Source organism: Octopus sinensis, linkage group LG7 (genome assembly GCF_006345805.1).
Source record: "Octopus sinensis linkage group LG7, ASM634580v1, whole genome shotgun sequence".
NCBI lineage: Eukaryota > Metazoa > Mollusca > Cephalopoda > Octopoda > Octopodidae > Octopus > Octopus sinensis.
Window position 1 is genome coordinate 104,937,387 of NC_043003.1, and position 17,111 is coordinate 104,954,497.

General features: G+C 35.9%; 1 protein-coding gene across 1 annotated transcript in view; it reads left to right on the forward strand.

The window, feature by feature from the left end:
• LOC115213923 (transmembrane channel-like protein 7) overlaps nt 1-16,271 on the forward strand; it is a 121,863-nt gene extending 105,592 nt beyond the window's left edge. The window contains exons 11-17 of the mRNA XM_029782916.2: nt 4,181-4,278; nt 4,701-4,892; nt 6,931-7,006; nt 8,291-8,421; nt 12,313-12,480; nt 13,124-13,202; nt 15,579-16,271. Of these exons, the coding sequence (XP_029638776.2) occupies nt 4,181-4,278; nt 4,701-4,892; nt 6,931-7,006; nt 8,291-8,421; nt 12,313-12,480; nt 13,124-13,202; nt 15,579-15,644 (810 nt within the window). The 3' untranslated portion in view covers nt 15,645-16,271. The remainder of the gene's footprint in view (nt 1-4,180; nt 4,279-4,700; nt 4,893-6,930; nt 7,007-8,290; nt 8,422-12,312; nt 12,481-13,123; nt 13,203-15,578) is intronic.
• The last annotated feature ends 840 nt before the right edge of the window (nt 16,272-17,111 follow it).

Here is a 17,111-nt window from a genome sequence, read left to right on the forward strand (position 1 = left end):
CCTGAGTTGGCAGGTGGGACATCCTTGTGCTCAGTGAACTGGGTCTCTGGTTGGTCAACTTGTTCAGCAAGATGTTCTGTTGAATTGTTGCGGCTGTACTCAGGAATGTCTCTGGGTACAGTTGGTAAGGTGGACAATTCTGTTGGGGTAGCTACTTGAGGAAATTTGGTTTTCTCACTTCTATTGCAAGGATGGCTTCTGTTTCAACAAAGTAGTCCTGAATCTGCCTTGACAAGTACTGACCTTGGTGACAGAGTTTTCACCAGTTTGGCTGGACTGGTTTTAGCTGTCCTCACCCAAACTGGCTGCCTTCAGTAAAAAATGCATGCTCTCTAGTTCAATGACGTTTGTCAAAATTGACTTTTTGTTTCAATTTGAGCTGAGAATCTGCATTTTTGTGTTGCTCAACATTTTCTTGGCAGGATACATGTGAGTCCTGAGTTTCCTATTCATCAACAACTCTGCAGGACTCTTGCCATGTTGTAGTGGAGTACTGCGATAATTAAGCAGTACGATATATGGATCACTTGCTTTTTTCAACTGTCTGAACCGCACGTTCAGCTTCTCCGTTTCCTTGTGGATAATAGGGGCTACTGGTGAGGTGCAAAAAGCCAAAAAACATTTGAAAAACCTCAGAACTCTTTTGATATTAATTGAGGACCATTATCGGAAATGACAACCTCCAGTATAGCATATCTAGCAAATATTGATTTACAGTTGTCAATGATACTGCCTGATATTGTTGTCCGTAGATGAGATATTTCTATCCATCTAGAATGGTAGGCAATGACTAATAGATATCTGTGACCTATCAGTTCGAACAAGTCCATTCCTACCTTCTGCCATGGATAGTCAGATAACTTGGTATGTCGTAGTGGTTCTGGTGGATATTTCTTTTCCTTCTCACAGATACTACACCCTCCTATCTTCTCAGCAATTTGCTTGGAAAGGCCTGGTCACCAAACATTGTCCTGTGCCAGTGCTCAGCATTTGACGAAACCTTAGTGTCCTTCGTGTAGATGATCCAAGATGTCTTTTTGGAGGTCTGTGGGGATGATGAGTTGGCTCTGATACAGTAAGAGTCCCCGATAAACTGTTAGGTACTGCTGTACAAACCAGTAGGGTCTCAGTTCCGGATCTTGTGTGGCTGCTTCAGGCCAGTGGTCCATCTTGTAGAAGTTGATAACTTGACCACAGATTTTATTCACAGAAAAAGGTTTTGCAGACATTCTTTAAATTAAATGAAGAAAATAAACTTACAATTCTGTGAAGAATTCTTTCTTTATTTTTATGGTATGAGCACAGGGCGAAGTCTTTGTTGTTTTTCCAAAGTTGAAAAAAAAGAGTTCACTTTTTTTTTTCCAGTGAATTTTAAAAAAAAGTTGCTTCAAATCCTTTGGATTTGTGTTGACCTGGTCCATGTAACCTTTTGTTTGTAGGTTTTGTTATTGGAGAATCCTTCCTGAAGAACCAGTCAGACACTACTGTTACATCTGCACCAGTATTCGTTCTTACACAATGTGGTATAATGAAAGTTGACGATATTGGTTAATAAATAGAAAAAGAATTCAGCGTGAGATAAGATATGTCTAGCAAAGCATACACAGTAATGGTCTCTTACTGTTAGGGACTTGAATGTGTTCTTTTAAACTAGAAAGTTCCCGTAATGGGAGGTGACTAATCTAAGAGAGATAATATCACAATCATAATTTAGACAATAGCTATAATTAACAGGTTCATGTTGAATTTCAGAAAAAGCCTTTTCAACTTACAGATTGAATTTTAAAATATGATTTAGATGGTCAGTTTTCAATAAAAAAACATTCACTTTTGTACATTCAACCCTTTTGTTACCATATTTCTGGTGAAATACGCTAGCTTTGTTCCAATGAATTTTTAAAATAATGATTTTATTGAAATAATTTGTCATTATTAAGCTGGTGTTTGGAATATAAATTAATAGGAAATTTTGGATGAAGCTTTTAATTTAGACCACTTTAACCCTTTTGTTACCTTATTTCTTTTGAAATTCGCTGATTTTTTATTCATTTGATTTTGAAAATAATGGAGAGGTCAGTAAAATAACTTTGTCGTTATTTTGATAAAGTTTGAATGGACGTTGGATCATAGATCTAGAGGTTTCTCAGACAGATTTGGTATCAAAAGGGTTGAACACTTGAAACCAAGTTCAACTGTGATTTTTAGTTACAAATGGGAATATATAATCTGGATAGTGAAGTTGTTGGTTTAAAAGAAACTGACTGCTTCTCTTTCTCACTAGTTTTGAATACATTTGAACCTGCTGGGTGGCTGACCTCCACAACAGAACGTAACTTTTGTTGTCACCTCCAAATAACCTATACCAAATCAATTGTGTTTGTATGTAGTTGAAGTTTTGATGGGTATGTTCCACAAATATTTCTTATGTTGGAGCTTATGAATATATTCAGCATCAGAGGAGTTTTGAATATATTTTTAGAAACAAGAGTCTGTTGTGTCAGCTGGAAATAACCTTGTAAAATTTTTGGATATCTGCTATTCACTTGGTTGAAGTATTTATTTTTGCTGTTGTTGTTACCATGCTGAGTTGTATCTGTAACTCAAAGTGCCAACCTTGTCACATCTAGTGTCACACTAAATCTCTCTTAGAACTACATTAAGTGGGGCATGCATGTTTGTGGAGTACTCAGCCACTTGCATGTTAATTTCACATGCAGGTTGTTCCAGTGATCAGATCAACTGGACCCATGTCATCATAACTGACAGAGTACTAGTTTTGTTGCCATGCAAGAACTCAATGCTGCCTGGGGTAATCTTGTGCTTCACCCTTGGCTGTTTCTTCTGAGTCTGTTGATATTTCTATTTCTGTTAAATTAAAGCTTCCAGTTGATGTCTAAATTTTAATATCAATAGTGCGCTTGTCCACCCTAACATCTCATCACCACTATTTTACCCCTCCTTTCTGCTCCACCCTGCTTTCTTTCCCCCACTACTATAATGTGAGTAGCCATGTAGCTCCTCTACAATAAGAAGCCTGTTCTGTTTTGTCCCCTTCTCTCATACTTTAATTTCTCATCTTCTAGTGAAGAGCTACCAACCATTGTAGACCCACTCAGTCGAAGGGGATCATACTCTTGCAAGCTGGCTTTAAAAAAGCACCCAGTATACTATGTAAACTGGTTGGCATTTGGAAGGGCATCCATCGTAATGTATCGCAAAGTGAACATTGGAGACTGATGCTTGTCAGATCTTGTCAAGCCATCCAACCCACTCCAGCATGGAAGAGGGACATTAAAATGTGATTGTGGTGGTGAAGAGTATTTCCTGCATAGTCCAATCAAATACTCTAAATACTGGTGCCAATACTGATATTGTAAACCATTATGTAATCTTGTTGTTAGAGAAAAGCTCCAACAACTATATTTTAAAAAATTTTGATTTAATATTCTTTGGTTGCTCTATCTTTGTCCGCAAATTCTTTGTTTGATATATTTTCATTAATATCTAGTAATATTTCTTTACAAAGATATATAGCATCCAAGATAATTGTTGTACCTTCAGCCACAAAGGTGAAGATAGTTAACTATTTCAATAGCAGCAACCAAAGGCTGCTCATACTTTTGCCAAATCATTAAATTATAATGTTGCAGACCTGTTTTTCAACTAAGAATTCAGGACATATCCACTCTTTTTCCTTCCCATGTCTTTCATCATCCGTCTGTGTTCAGCTTCTGACATATGCATATATGTGTGTATGTATATATGTTCCGTGCATGTTTTTGTGTATGTGTTTACATGCAGAAGTTTGTGTACATGCCTGTATATAAGAATAAGTATATATAAATGTGTTTATAAGTGTGTGTGCTTGCCTCTGGGTTAAAGAATGATGAGTTAAGAATGTATAGCAGTCACCTAATGTACTTGGAGAAAAAAGGCCAAGAAAATACTGAACTTTTGGGCAAATAACTAACTCATCTTTGTTCATCTGTGTGTGTACGTACACACACACACACACACCATTACTGTAGGATTGAACAAACTCTATAAATTGCAATAGTTTATTCTGCTGAGATGGAATCTTCTACTCCACAACAGAATCCATCCTTGAGTTAATTCACACAATTGATTTAAATTATTTATTTAGGGCTTTACTAATGAATCTGTCTCATTTATATTTCAGTGCTGGGAAACTTATGTAGGACAACAATTTTATAAATTAATTATTTTAGATTTTGCTATTGTTGTTTTCGTCAACATGGTCATCCATACCTTGCGCAGGTAAGAAACCTCTTTTATCTCTCTCTCTCTCTCTCTCTCTCTCTCTCTCTCTCTTTTTCCTTTCTAGCTGTTCCTGTTTGATGTTGTTCTTATCATTATTAACATTACACATGTGTTTGTACTTACATACACACACATAATGTATACATATATAGACACATATATTCATACTTACACACACATACATATGTATTTACTTGTCCCTGTCCCTCTCTCTCTCTCTGTATGCATATATGTGTGTGTGTGTGTAGATACATACACATCTATCTACTCATATATATATATATATATATACTAGCAGAGATACCCGGCGTTGTCCGTGTTACATGCAATTGAAGAATTAGACTTTTCTTTTATATTTTCTGTAATAAAAATGCTGCTGTAATTAATTAATTAAGTAATCTCTCACTTTCTCTCTTCAGACTGGTCTATAATTATTTCCACAAAGGAGAGGATCAGTTAGATTCTAGCATGGAAGAAAGAGAGGTTGCAGAAGATGTCGACAGCAATGCTTGCAAGAAAGGTTTATCGCGTGTTATTAAATTTGTTGGACCTCAAGAATTTGAACTTCCTCAGAATGTTCTGGATATTGTCTATCTTCAGTCTCTCTGTTGGTAAGTAGTTGTGCTACCATGACAACAGTGTTCATGTCATTATTATTAAGGCTTCTACGATATCATCACCTGGGTTGCTTTGACAGTATGACATCATCACTAGAGATCTTCTGACAGTTGTGTTTGTTGTCATCACCCTTGTCTTTATGACAATACAACAGAGTGTATACTGCCACCAGTTAATTTTCTAAGACAACAGTGGCTATATTATCATTAATAAAGTTTGATATAATATTGTGTATGTGGTCATCACCAATGTTATGATAACAATGTAATTGTACAAATTCTGCCAAGATTGACTTTGCCTTTTCATTCTGTCAGGTTCAATAAAATAAGCATCAGTCAATCACTGAAGTTGATGTAATTGACCAATCTCCTCCCCTGAAATTTCAGGATTATTATTATTATCATTATTATTATTTTATTGTCTTTGCACAGCTTCTAATGCTTGAGATGTACTACAGTGTCAGCTGTTCACTACCAGTGAACTAGGGTAACATCCCTTATTTTTTGAGCACCATCCGGAGTATTGAAGTGGTTCCAAGCAGTGCTGTTTTCTGCAAGTGCCCCACCCTTATTGCAGCCCCTATTTGTTCCATGTACTTCTCAAGATTTTTGCTCACTGTTCCCAGGGCTCAGACAATTATTGGTACTACTACCACCTTTTTCGGAGGCCACAACTGTTTAACCTCCCAAGCTAACCTATCATATCTATCGACTTTATTTCTTCCTTATCGCATACCTTGTTGTCAGCTGGGCATGCTATATCTATGATCCAGCACAGTTTTCCTTTCTCAATTAAGACTATGTCTGGTTTCCTATTCTCTATCTCATGCTCGCACTGAATCATAAAACCCCATAGGATCTTTGCATTATCATTTTCGATGATGCCTTCGAGTTTATGTTCGTACCACTTTTTTTACTCTGTCAAGTCCATACTTGTTACAGGGTGTCCAATGGATAATCCTTCCTAAATTGTCATGACGTCTCTTATATTCTTTCTGGGCTTGCTGCCGTACATTGACTGGTGATATGCCATACAGTTTCACCATTTTGTCCACATATTCTGCACTTATCACTTTCTGATGTGTTGTCTATTCTGTATTTGATGTAATTGGTTCTTAATGCTTGCTCTCGGGTTTCCGGTTTTAAATCACTTTTAGTCATCCATAGCCATTTTTTTTTCTCTGTCTGTCTTATCTTCAACATCCCTATGAAATTGTCCATGCATTCTTTTCTTTATCCACTTATTTTCAGTTTCATTCATTCTCAAACACTTGTACAATGCTTTACTTTGCAATCTTCCATCCTACACAAGCCTGACCTTCTTACTTTCAATAATAGTGATTCTGTGGCATTTTTTACATACCATGCTATGTTGTTTTCTTCTGCTCTAATACTGTGTTCACATCCAATCAGTCCGCTTCCCCCTCTTTTTTCTTGGTTCATACAGTCTGTCTGTGTCACTTTTTGGGTGGAGTATCCCATATCTAGTCAGCAACTTCCTTGTCTATTATTATTATTATTATTTCCTCAGTCTCAAAAGAATGAAAGGCAAAGTTGACCTTGGCTGAATTTGAGCCAAGAGTACTGAGAACTAGAATAAATACTGCAAGATGGTTTGTTGACTGTGTCTGTTTGCCACTTTGTTAACTTCTCCATTCTTCCAACAAATCATGCACCTATGTCAGAAGTCATCTTTTATTGTTGATTTATGAAAGATTTGAAAATGGATTCTGAATGGTCAGATCCTACTAAAAGTATAATGTTGATCACTGGACAAGACAGCATCACCACCCACTCTTGCTTCAGGCAATAGACTGACTGTAAAAGTTTTGCCAGTCTAGTTTGATGGGTTTGGTAAAAGACAGAATGATCCCACTGTCAATTTACTTGCACTGGTTGCAGGATATGATCTGTTGACCTTTTGGTTAATTGTTTGACTTAACTATCAATGTTCCTTAATATCATCTGGTTAATAATGCCCGTAGATGGATTTTATCTAATTGATTTAATTAGTTTTATATTTTCATTTTAGGCTTGGTACCTTTTTCAGCCCATTGAGTCCTGCTATAATCACTGTGCAGCTTTTCATAATTTTCTATGTAAAAAGGGTGAGTAAAATAGCATTGTCTAATGTTTGTAAGTTAAACCAGGGTCTAGGTGTTGAATGATCAACATTGAGGATACTGCTTCGCTTTATTGTTCCCAGACCAATTTTATACAGGCAGAGATAATCATCAAAACAGTTCTGTATGAGGTAGTTAGAGATAGACACTGAAATCAGAAGCCATAAACTCTATTATACGATATGTTAAATATACTTGAAGCTATAACCTTAATGTTAATCTGTAGCAGTCTGTCTAGGACTGCATTATGCACTGGCCTTACATTTTGAAGATGGTAGGGTGTGATTTGAGGGGATTTTGCTGCTATTTCTTGCAGGTTTCCTCCTTTTCATAAATTAATATAAGTATTATAATAAGATAATTTCAATGAAAAAGAAGCAATGAGCAATTGCTAGAAGAATATTGAGCAAAACCTAGTTACCAGTTGATCTAGCAAATGGGACCCCATCTCAGTGATGGGTAGGGGGCAATAATGTCATTGTGAAGAAGGCCATAAGCTTGCTAGCATCCAGTATAAGGAGCTTTCAATTGGTATCACCTGCATCTGCAAGTTGTTTGCAAAAGATCTCGCATTCATTCACAAGATTTGGTTTTAAACCTTGTTGGAAAGAATCAATATTAATATAGAAGGGAAGTTTAGTGTGTTGTTCTGGACATGTAAGATTACTTCAAGGATGAAGATAATAATCATGACAATCATGAATTTTGTTAATATACTAGTAGTAGCATTAAAATAACAATCACTTGTATAGTTGTAGCCTTGGCAAGAGCCAATGTAATTCTCTGGATCCCTGCAGGAATACATCCCCTGTTCAGGTGTCACACACTTGAAGTTGTTGTCTTCATTGATTACCAATTGACATATATTTCTCTCTCTCTCTTATTTATTTTGGTGTGTGTAGTGGGAGTACACTTGCCAGGTCATCATTAAATTTGACAGATGAACGATTATGGGTCAAGTGGTTGAAATATTAAACTATCAGTTCATAGGGTATAAGTTATAACACCTAGTCTTTTGTTGTATCTCTTTGTAGAAAAATTAAGTTTTATATATCCTAGTTCACTTAGATATACGAGAATTAGAAATGAACTTTTGGAGGAAATGTTATCTGCAACTGACTAACTTCTTACTCAGAAATGAAGTAAAGTTTCAGCTTTTATTGACTTGGTTTTGATAAATCTGGGATCTAACATCATGCTAGCACTGCTAGAGCATGTAAGAACATTTGCTTCATTGAATTATTTTCATGTTTCTTTTTATTTTTACAGTTTACTCTGACATTTAACTGTGTTCAAGCTCTCCGACCATTCCGCTCATCAAAGTCCAATTCCCTGTTCATGTTTGCTGTACTGCTTTCCTTTACTTTCTGTATATTACCAATCAGTTTTGTAATTGGCTCGTAAGTACATTTATCTACTATATACAACTCTCTCTTCTTGTAGTACCAAAGAGCTGGTACTAAACAGTGTTTGTTTATATAAATTATATGTAACTGTCACCATTGCTGGTGACAGTTATGTAGCATATCTGATATCCTCACTGTTTGAGAAACACAATAAGAATGATCTCATTTGAGATTATGGTTGGCTGGCTGTCTTCTGTTGCTCGAACTGGAACATGGCTAAGTAGCTCTGTGGTCAGTGACTAGACCTTAGAAGGTCTAAAGTTGAAAGACGGAGAATAATGAAAACAAGCACCTTATAAAGCCTGTGGTGGGCTCAGGCCGTGATTGGTTGCTTTTCACTCTGGCGCGAAATAAGTATGGAGCCAAACCACGCTAGATGCCAACCAATCAGATCAGTGGACACAACAGGGTCGAACTAGCCAAAGATGGCTGTAATCTCAAACGAGATCATTCTTATTGTGTTTCTCAAACAGTGAGGATATCAGATATGCTACAGTTATATATGCGAGGATACCAAAATTTATATAACTGTCACAGACGGCTACACAGCACCAAATTCTAAAGAACCTTGACCAGCAAGCTCTATGGTACTGACCATCTTGGGCAAATGTCTTTTACTATAGACAACCAAAGCTTTGTGAATGGATTTGGCAGATAGAAATGGGAAGAAGCTCGTCATGTGTACATATATGAGTGAATGTGTGTTTTTGTTTGTACCTTTGTTTTGAAGTTGTGTGATGTTTGTAAATGAGCATCACCATCAAACAAGCCATCTTGTTTGTTTCCGGTCATCATCGTTTCGTTTAGCGTCCGCTTTCCATGCTAGCATGGGTTGGACGGTTCAACTGGGGTCTGGGAAGCCAGAAGGCTGCACCAGGCCCAGTTTGATCTGGCAATGTTTCTACGGCTGGATGCCCTTCCTAACGCCAACCACTCCATGAGTGTAGTGGGTGCTCTTTACGTTCCACCGGCACTGGCAAACGGCCACGATCGGATGGTGCTTTTTACGTGCCACCGGCACGGAGACCAGACGAAGCTGGCAACGGCCACGATCGGATGGTGCTTTTTATGTGCCACTGGCACGGGGCCAGGCAAGGCTGGCAATGGCCAGACTTCTATGAAAAACATTACCTTGCCTGGAGTAAGTGACAGTTGGTGATAGGAGAGTCTTCTAGCCAGGAAAATTCTTGAGATGATGCTTGAAATACAGCCAAATAAACTTTGATGTCAAGTAGAAATGCATTAAGTGGATTTGACCGGATGGATCATTTCCTCTCTATCTCCATTATCACTTATACACCCTCCCCCATTGCTAGCTGGAAGAGTGGCAAGCTGGCAGAAACGTTAGCATGCCGGGCGAAATGCGTAGCCATATTTCGTCTGCCGTTACGTTCTGAGTTCAAATTCAACTAAGGTCGACTTTGCCTTTCATCCTTTCGGGGTCGATGTAATTGACTTAATCTGTTTGTCTGTCCTTGTTTGTCCCCTCTATGTTTGGCCCCTTGTGGGTAGTAAAGAAATATATATATATATATATATATATATATATATGTATATATATATATATATGTATATATATATATATGAATATATATATGCATGTATATATGAATATATATATGCATGTATATATATATGTATATATATATATATGAATATATATATGCATGTATATATGAATATATATATGCATGTATATATATATGCATGTGTATATATATATACATATATATATGTATATGTGTATATATATATGTATGTATATGTGTATATATATATGTATGTATATGTGTATATATATATGTATGTATATGTGTATATATATATGTATATACATATATATGTGTATGTATATACATATATATGTGTATGTATATACATATATATGTGTATGTATATACATATGTATGTGTATGTATATACATATGTATGTATATACATATATATGTGTATGTATATACATATATATGTATATACATATATATATATATATATACATATATATATATATATATATAATATATATATATATATATATATATATATGTAGGGAGAGTTTACGAAAAAACAAAAGACGAAGACAGGTGGTGTACAAAACAAACAGATGTATTAGTATGACGCTCAGGAATTGAAAGAAGACTTTTACGTTTCGAGCCTATGCTTTTCTCCAGAAAGGGACACAGAGAAAAACAAGGAGAGAAAAAAATGTGTGTAGTGGCTACTGATCTATCATATATATATGTATGTATGTATGTATATATATATATATTATATATATATATATATATACTGGTCACTGATTCTAGAAATTACTAATACTTTACTCATGTATTTATATATTATCAGAACTGTTTAAAATAAATAAATAGACATAATATGATGTCTAACAACTGATGAATACTACCTCTGGATTCCCTCCATTTTCTTATTGCCATATAAATTAAGGGTAAAAACCACTTATTACCCTCGCCTTATTATTATACTCAGTAGGGTAATTGCCATGTTATAACAAACACTAGTGTATTAATTAAGTATTTTACTAGCAGCACATTGGATAGATACTATCCCTTAGTTGGTGGGATTCACAACCACTAACTTACTATATATTTATATATATATATATAAATAAATACAAAAAAGGGACAACAAAACATCCATATGTATATATATAAATATATATATTTATATATAAATATACACACACACACACATATATATATACATACATATATATATATATATACATACATACACATATATATATACACACACACACACACACCACACACACACACACACACATATATATATATATATATATATATATATATATATATATACATACATTCATACATATATATATATATACATATATATACATCCATATGTATATATATATTTATACATATATATACATATGTATTTATATATATACATATAACTCTTTTCCCTTTTTCTTTACCTTTCTTTACTCTCTAAAATCATTTTGACGATGTTTGTTAAATGTAACGAGGTAAATGTAAATTTACTCCAATTTAATAAACAGAAACAGCTGTAAACGATTCCGAACTACAATTTAAATAATGACTCGTTAGCACCAATGCTCCACTTCTCATTCTTAATTATTGTCCCATTTCTTTTATTTTCTATATATATTAAACCACAGTTTTACCTTTAAATTACCTACTATCATATACCTTATAGCTAGGACTATACATAGTGAGGTAATATGCCAGGAGTGCCTCCAGATACATCTATCCCTTAGATGGTTGCATAACCTCCAACTTATATCTTGCTTGATGTATATATATCTTTATATATAAAAGAGAGGTTGTGTGTCTGTCTGTCTCCTACGATTTAGATTCCTAACTACTCCCACATTTTGCGGTGCAGTTTAACCAAAACCGGGTATCTTATAGTCGTGATTCATATTGAGCCCTTCTGGGTATTAGCGCACGTCTACGATGAGTCTACGATTTAAAAAAAAAATTACCATAATTTTCTCCCATTTTAATGCATTTTTTTGCTATTATATAAGGGAAGTAACTCTCTAAAAATGTCTACGATGAGTCAATGATTTAAAAAAAAATTTACCATCATTTTCCATTTTTAATGCATTTTTTTGCTACTTTTTGGCTATAACTCTCTAAAAATGCTTATATAGTTATTTCCCTTACAAACCCGAGCAACGCCGGGCGATACTGCTAGTATATATATATATAATTATATATGTAAATATTTATATACACACACATATATACATATGTATATACACATATATATACACATATGCACACACACACACATATGTATATATAAAAAATACTTGTAATTAATTTTATTTGTTATTTTTTTATGTATTCTTTGCTTCGTGTTTCTTCTCAGGATTGAACCTTCAAAAAGTTGCGGTCCATTTCGCGTGTACAGTGAGATCGATTTTTCCATGTTCACTACACTCTCCAACCTAATTAACAGCTGGCCAGATATAATTGCTAAAATTCTGAACCTCGTATTCACCCCAGCCATCATGGTTCCACTGATAGTCATCATATGGTTAGTAACTCTGCATGTATAAACTTTTTTGTTGTTGTTGTTGTTCCTCCTCCTCCCACTCAGCCTTGATTCCAGCAAACCCATCATCAAATACATCTCGTGACCAATGTGTTTTCTCATGCATAATATACTTAGAGCTGCATTACCTATATGTTCCTTTTTTTTTTTTTAAGACACCAGAATTTGCTCTTCCAAGATTTCTTTGCTATTTCTAGTAATTGAGATTACTTTGTATGAGTGAATATAGGCGCAGGAGTGGCTGTGTGGTAAGTAGCTTGTTTACCAACCACATGGTTCCGGGTTCAGTCCCACTGCGTGGCACCTTGGGCAAGTGTCTTCTACTATAGCCTCGGGCCGACCAAAGCCTTGTGAGTGGATTTGGTAGACGGAAACTGAAAGAAGCCCATCGTATGTGTTTATTTCCAGGCTTAAAAAGAAAATAAGTACTGGGGTTGATTAGTTCGACTGAAATTCCTGACGCCAGTGTTCCAGCACAGCCGTAGTCGAATGACTGAAACAAATACAAGAATATATGTGTGTGTGTGTGATTCTGCATCGTCTACCCAATGCATCATCTTGTATTCTTTGTTTTATTACAAAAGTCACCTGACATTCAAAATGGTCGTTATTTCTCTGTTGACAGTTTCTTCATCTACTATAATTTCATCGTCGTAAAGGGCTGCATAAGAATGGAGGATCTCCTGAGAGAACAGCTAGTTTTGGTAAGTTTTGAACTCTTTTCTATTTATCAGATTCTTTTGTTTTCACCCAGTTCTTCACAAATCACAAATCTCTTCTGCTGGAACCCTACCTCTGCAAATATATTCAACTGAAAAGAAAAAGAATTTACATTAATACTTCTTCATCATTAAATCTCAGAACGAGATGTAAACAGTAACCGCTCGACAATGTAAAGTATAATAGCCATCTCAATATGGCTAACCACAAAGGGTGGTTGTTACTGTAGCTTTTAGCCCCAGGAGATCATCGTATTCAGCTGGCTTTAGGCACACTATCTGTGCTCTTATGGGTATTTGCAAAGGGAAGTCATCCCTTTCTCACCGCCCGTTGATAAGAGGCAATAACCTTGAAACCGCGGTCTGGTGCGTATCACTTAGGCTTACGAGAAAGGGATGGCCTCACTTTGCAAATACCATAAGGGCACAGATAGTGTGCCTAAAGCCAGCTGAAGACGATGATCTCCTGGGGCTAAAAGCTACAGTAACACCCCCCTCCTTTGTGGTTAGCCATATTGAGATGGCTATTATACTTTACATACTTCATCATCATTATCATTTAATGTTTGTTTTCTCTGCTGGTATGGATTGGAGGGTTTGACTGGAGCTAGTAAGACCAGGGCCCACACCAGGCTCCATTTTTTGTTCTGGTATGGTTTCTACTACTGGATACTCTTCCTATTGACAGCCACTCCTCAGTGTACTGATTGCTGTATATGTGGCACCAGCACCAGTATCAATTCTGCTGTGAGGGATAAGTCTTCTTGACATTATTTACAATTGATGGATATTTGTCCTCATCTTGTTTGTTGTTAACACAACGTTTCGGCTGATATACCCTCCAGCCTTCATCAGGTGTCTTGGGGAAATTTTGAGCCTGGGTTCTCATTCCTAAGATATTTTTCGATGTTGTTGTTATTGTTGTTGTTCAGGACATCCCTATACCACAAGCTGACCTTCACTGGACGATACCTCAATTTCAACTCCCACCATCCATACAGTGTAAAGAGAGGGATTTCTCAGTGCCTAAAACATTGAGCAATGAATATAAGTAGCGATCGTGATACACACCACAAAGAAATGATCAAGCTAAGTAACAATCTATTAAGCAACAACTATCCCAAAACCATACTCTCCACTCCAATTATGAAGAAAAGAGAGGATGAAACCAATAAACTGTCCACAGTCTGTCTACCCTATGTGAAAGGCCTCTCCGAAAAGATACAAAAGATATGTGGCCCATATGACATCAGGACAGTATTCAAGAGTAATACAACACTTCGCAAATATCTCCTTTGGGTAAAACCACCAATAGAGGAGAATATAACCAAAAACTGCATGTACTCCATCCCATGCAGCTGTGGTAGGTTATACAAAGTTGAAACATGCCGCCCCCTCAAAATAAGGGTAGAGGAACATCGCAAAGCTGTGACACGGGGAGATATTGATAAATTGGGTATAGCTGATCATGTATGGAAAAATGGAGACCACCTCCCCCTGTGGGATGAAGTTAAAATAGTAGACAGAGAACACCACTGGAAAATACGAAAACTAAAAGAAGCAGCACATATGCTAGTTCCCCAGCATGTGGGAACCGGTATTAAGGAAGGATAGGAGAATATTAGATTTATAAGCCCTAAAATTCACTCCATAATTGCCTACAGGCATATGGTGTAGTGATTAAGAGCACAGACTACTAACCCCAAGATTCCGAGTTCGATTCCAGACAGTAACCTGAATAATAATAATAACATCGAAAAATACCTTAGGAATGAGAACTCAGCTGAAACATTGTGTTAACAACAAACAAGATGTGGACAAATATCTGTCAGTTGTAAGTAATGTAAATAATGTACATAATTCCCTATATCTTTATTTTGTTAAATCTTCTTGAGTACAGCAAGGCACCAGATACTAAAAAGAACAACAATACTGCTAATGATAATTATTATTTCCAATTTAGACAGAACAGTAGCATTTGGCGTGGAAGGATGTTGGATGAATGTCGGAAAAATGGCCAGTATGAACAGACCAATTCTGAGGTTACACCTGTAAAAAAAAATGTAATATAAAAGGAGAAAGGTGCTCTCTACCCCTTTTTGACCAGGCTCCCATGGCTTTTATGACTTTTTCCCATTGGGAGTTTTAGTTATATTTTTTGGGGGGAGTTTTAGTTATATTTTTCGTTGTTATCTTGAATGTTTACACAGACTTTTCTTTTCGGACAAAACCCTTTCTACTTTTCGTCCTGTCTTTGTCCTTACATGTTTTTTTTTATTTATGTTAGCCCTTGTGGCCAATAAACCAGAATTAATTATTATTATTATTATTAATTATTCCTTTCCCTTTTTCTCTTTGTAGGATGGCAAAGATAAACGTTTCCTCCTGAACAAGTTGAAGAAATACAAAACTATCTCAAAACTTTAACTTCAAGGAATATCTGTTGTAACTCTTTCTCCTTCCTTAACTGCCTCAGCACTTCCTTCTCTCTCTCTCTCTCTCTCTCTCTCTCTCTTCTCTGTCTATCCATCTATCTTCCCTCTTCACTGCCACTCTCTCACCAATTTTTTTGCTGTTCTTGTTTCTTTCCTTTTCTCCTGATCCTCTGTGGAACTCTGAAATATTTTCTTGAAATAAACAGATTATCAACAGATTATCCAGTTTTGTAAGAGTCTCAGATAGGTTAAGACTGGTAGATGGTTGCCTTTCAACCCGATGGTCAGTAGTTCATATCCTGTCAAATAACCAATCTTTCATTGACACAGTCCATATGGTTATGAAGAAAATTCTGGGACCATTATGTAAAATATGATAGCATTGGTTTCATACTCTCCTGGCACTGAAGCTTGAACTCTTCAAGGGAGCACTGCTAGGAATAACCCCTTCTGAAATCAACAAGGATTAGACTTGGCCTTATGTATTGTCTCCACATGATATAAAACATATATAATGATTGCTTGGTCCTCCTTCACTGATGTAGACTTTCTGAATCTCTTCCCAATGCCATACTCTCCTTTTGGAATCAGTGAACTAATAAAATCCTTGATTCAACAACGAAGTCAGTGAGTGGTAGATTCTTGTTCCTAAGTGATGCCTCATCAAAAAACGAATTTCTTTATTCTATTTTAACCCCTTAACATTCAGATCATTCTGTCATATGTATTGCTTATTTATTCATATTGTTTTGAATTCATCATACATCATTTTGCAGCTTTGAGATTTTCACGATGTAGTTACTTGTTTTTAGGACATCGTAGAAGAAGTGCGAGAGGTTGCATTTCGCTGGTTGGAACATAAAACAAGTAGAATATTTAGGCTGGATGTGGCTGGTTTGAATGCTAAAAGGTTAATAACTATTTGTTTTATCTTCAAACGTGTGTGTGTGTGTCATTGTTTAACATACACTTTTCCATGTTTGTTTATGTCAGATAAAGTTTATTGAGGTGAATTTTCTATGCCCAGATGCCCTTCCTGTTGCCAACCCTGTCGCCTGTGTTTCCAAACAAGGTAATGTTTCCCATGGCCAAACATCGAAATGAAGAACAGGATTTGTGTAACAGTGTTGTTCATTTACAACTATCACATGTTGCCTCAACAAGAGTACAAACACATGCATGACATAATTTTGTCAAGAACTGACTAAACTGTGACTCTGCCCTTGTGCATTCATTTAAAACGAATTTTCAACCTTGCAGTAGATGACCCAAAGGACAGCTGACACTGTTGAAGTTCTATACTTAGAAACATCCTGTGTTGGTCTTTTGATATGTGACTTATGTGTACAACATGCCAACATGCGTAGCTTTTGAAAGTATGAAGCAATGGACGAGTCTGAAAATTAGGGTTTATAAAAAATTTCTGAAATGTAATGTTGAAACAATAAACTATTTTTTT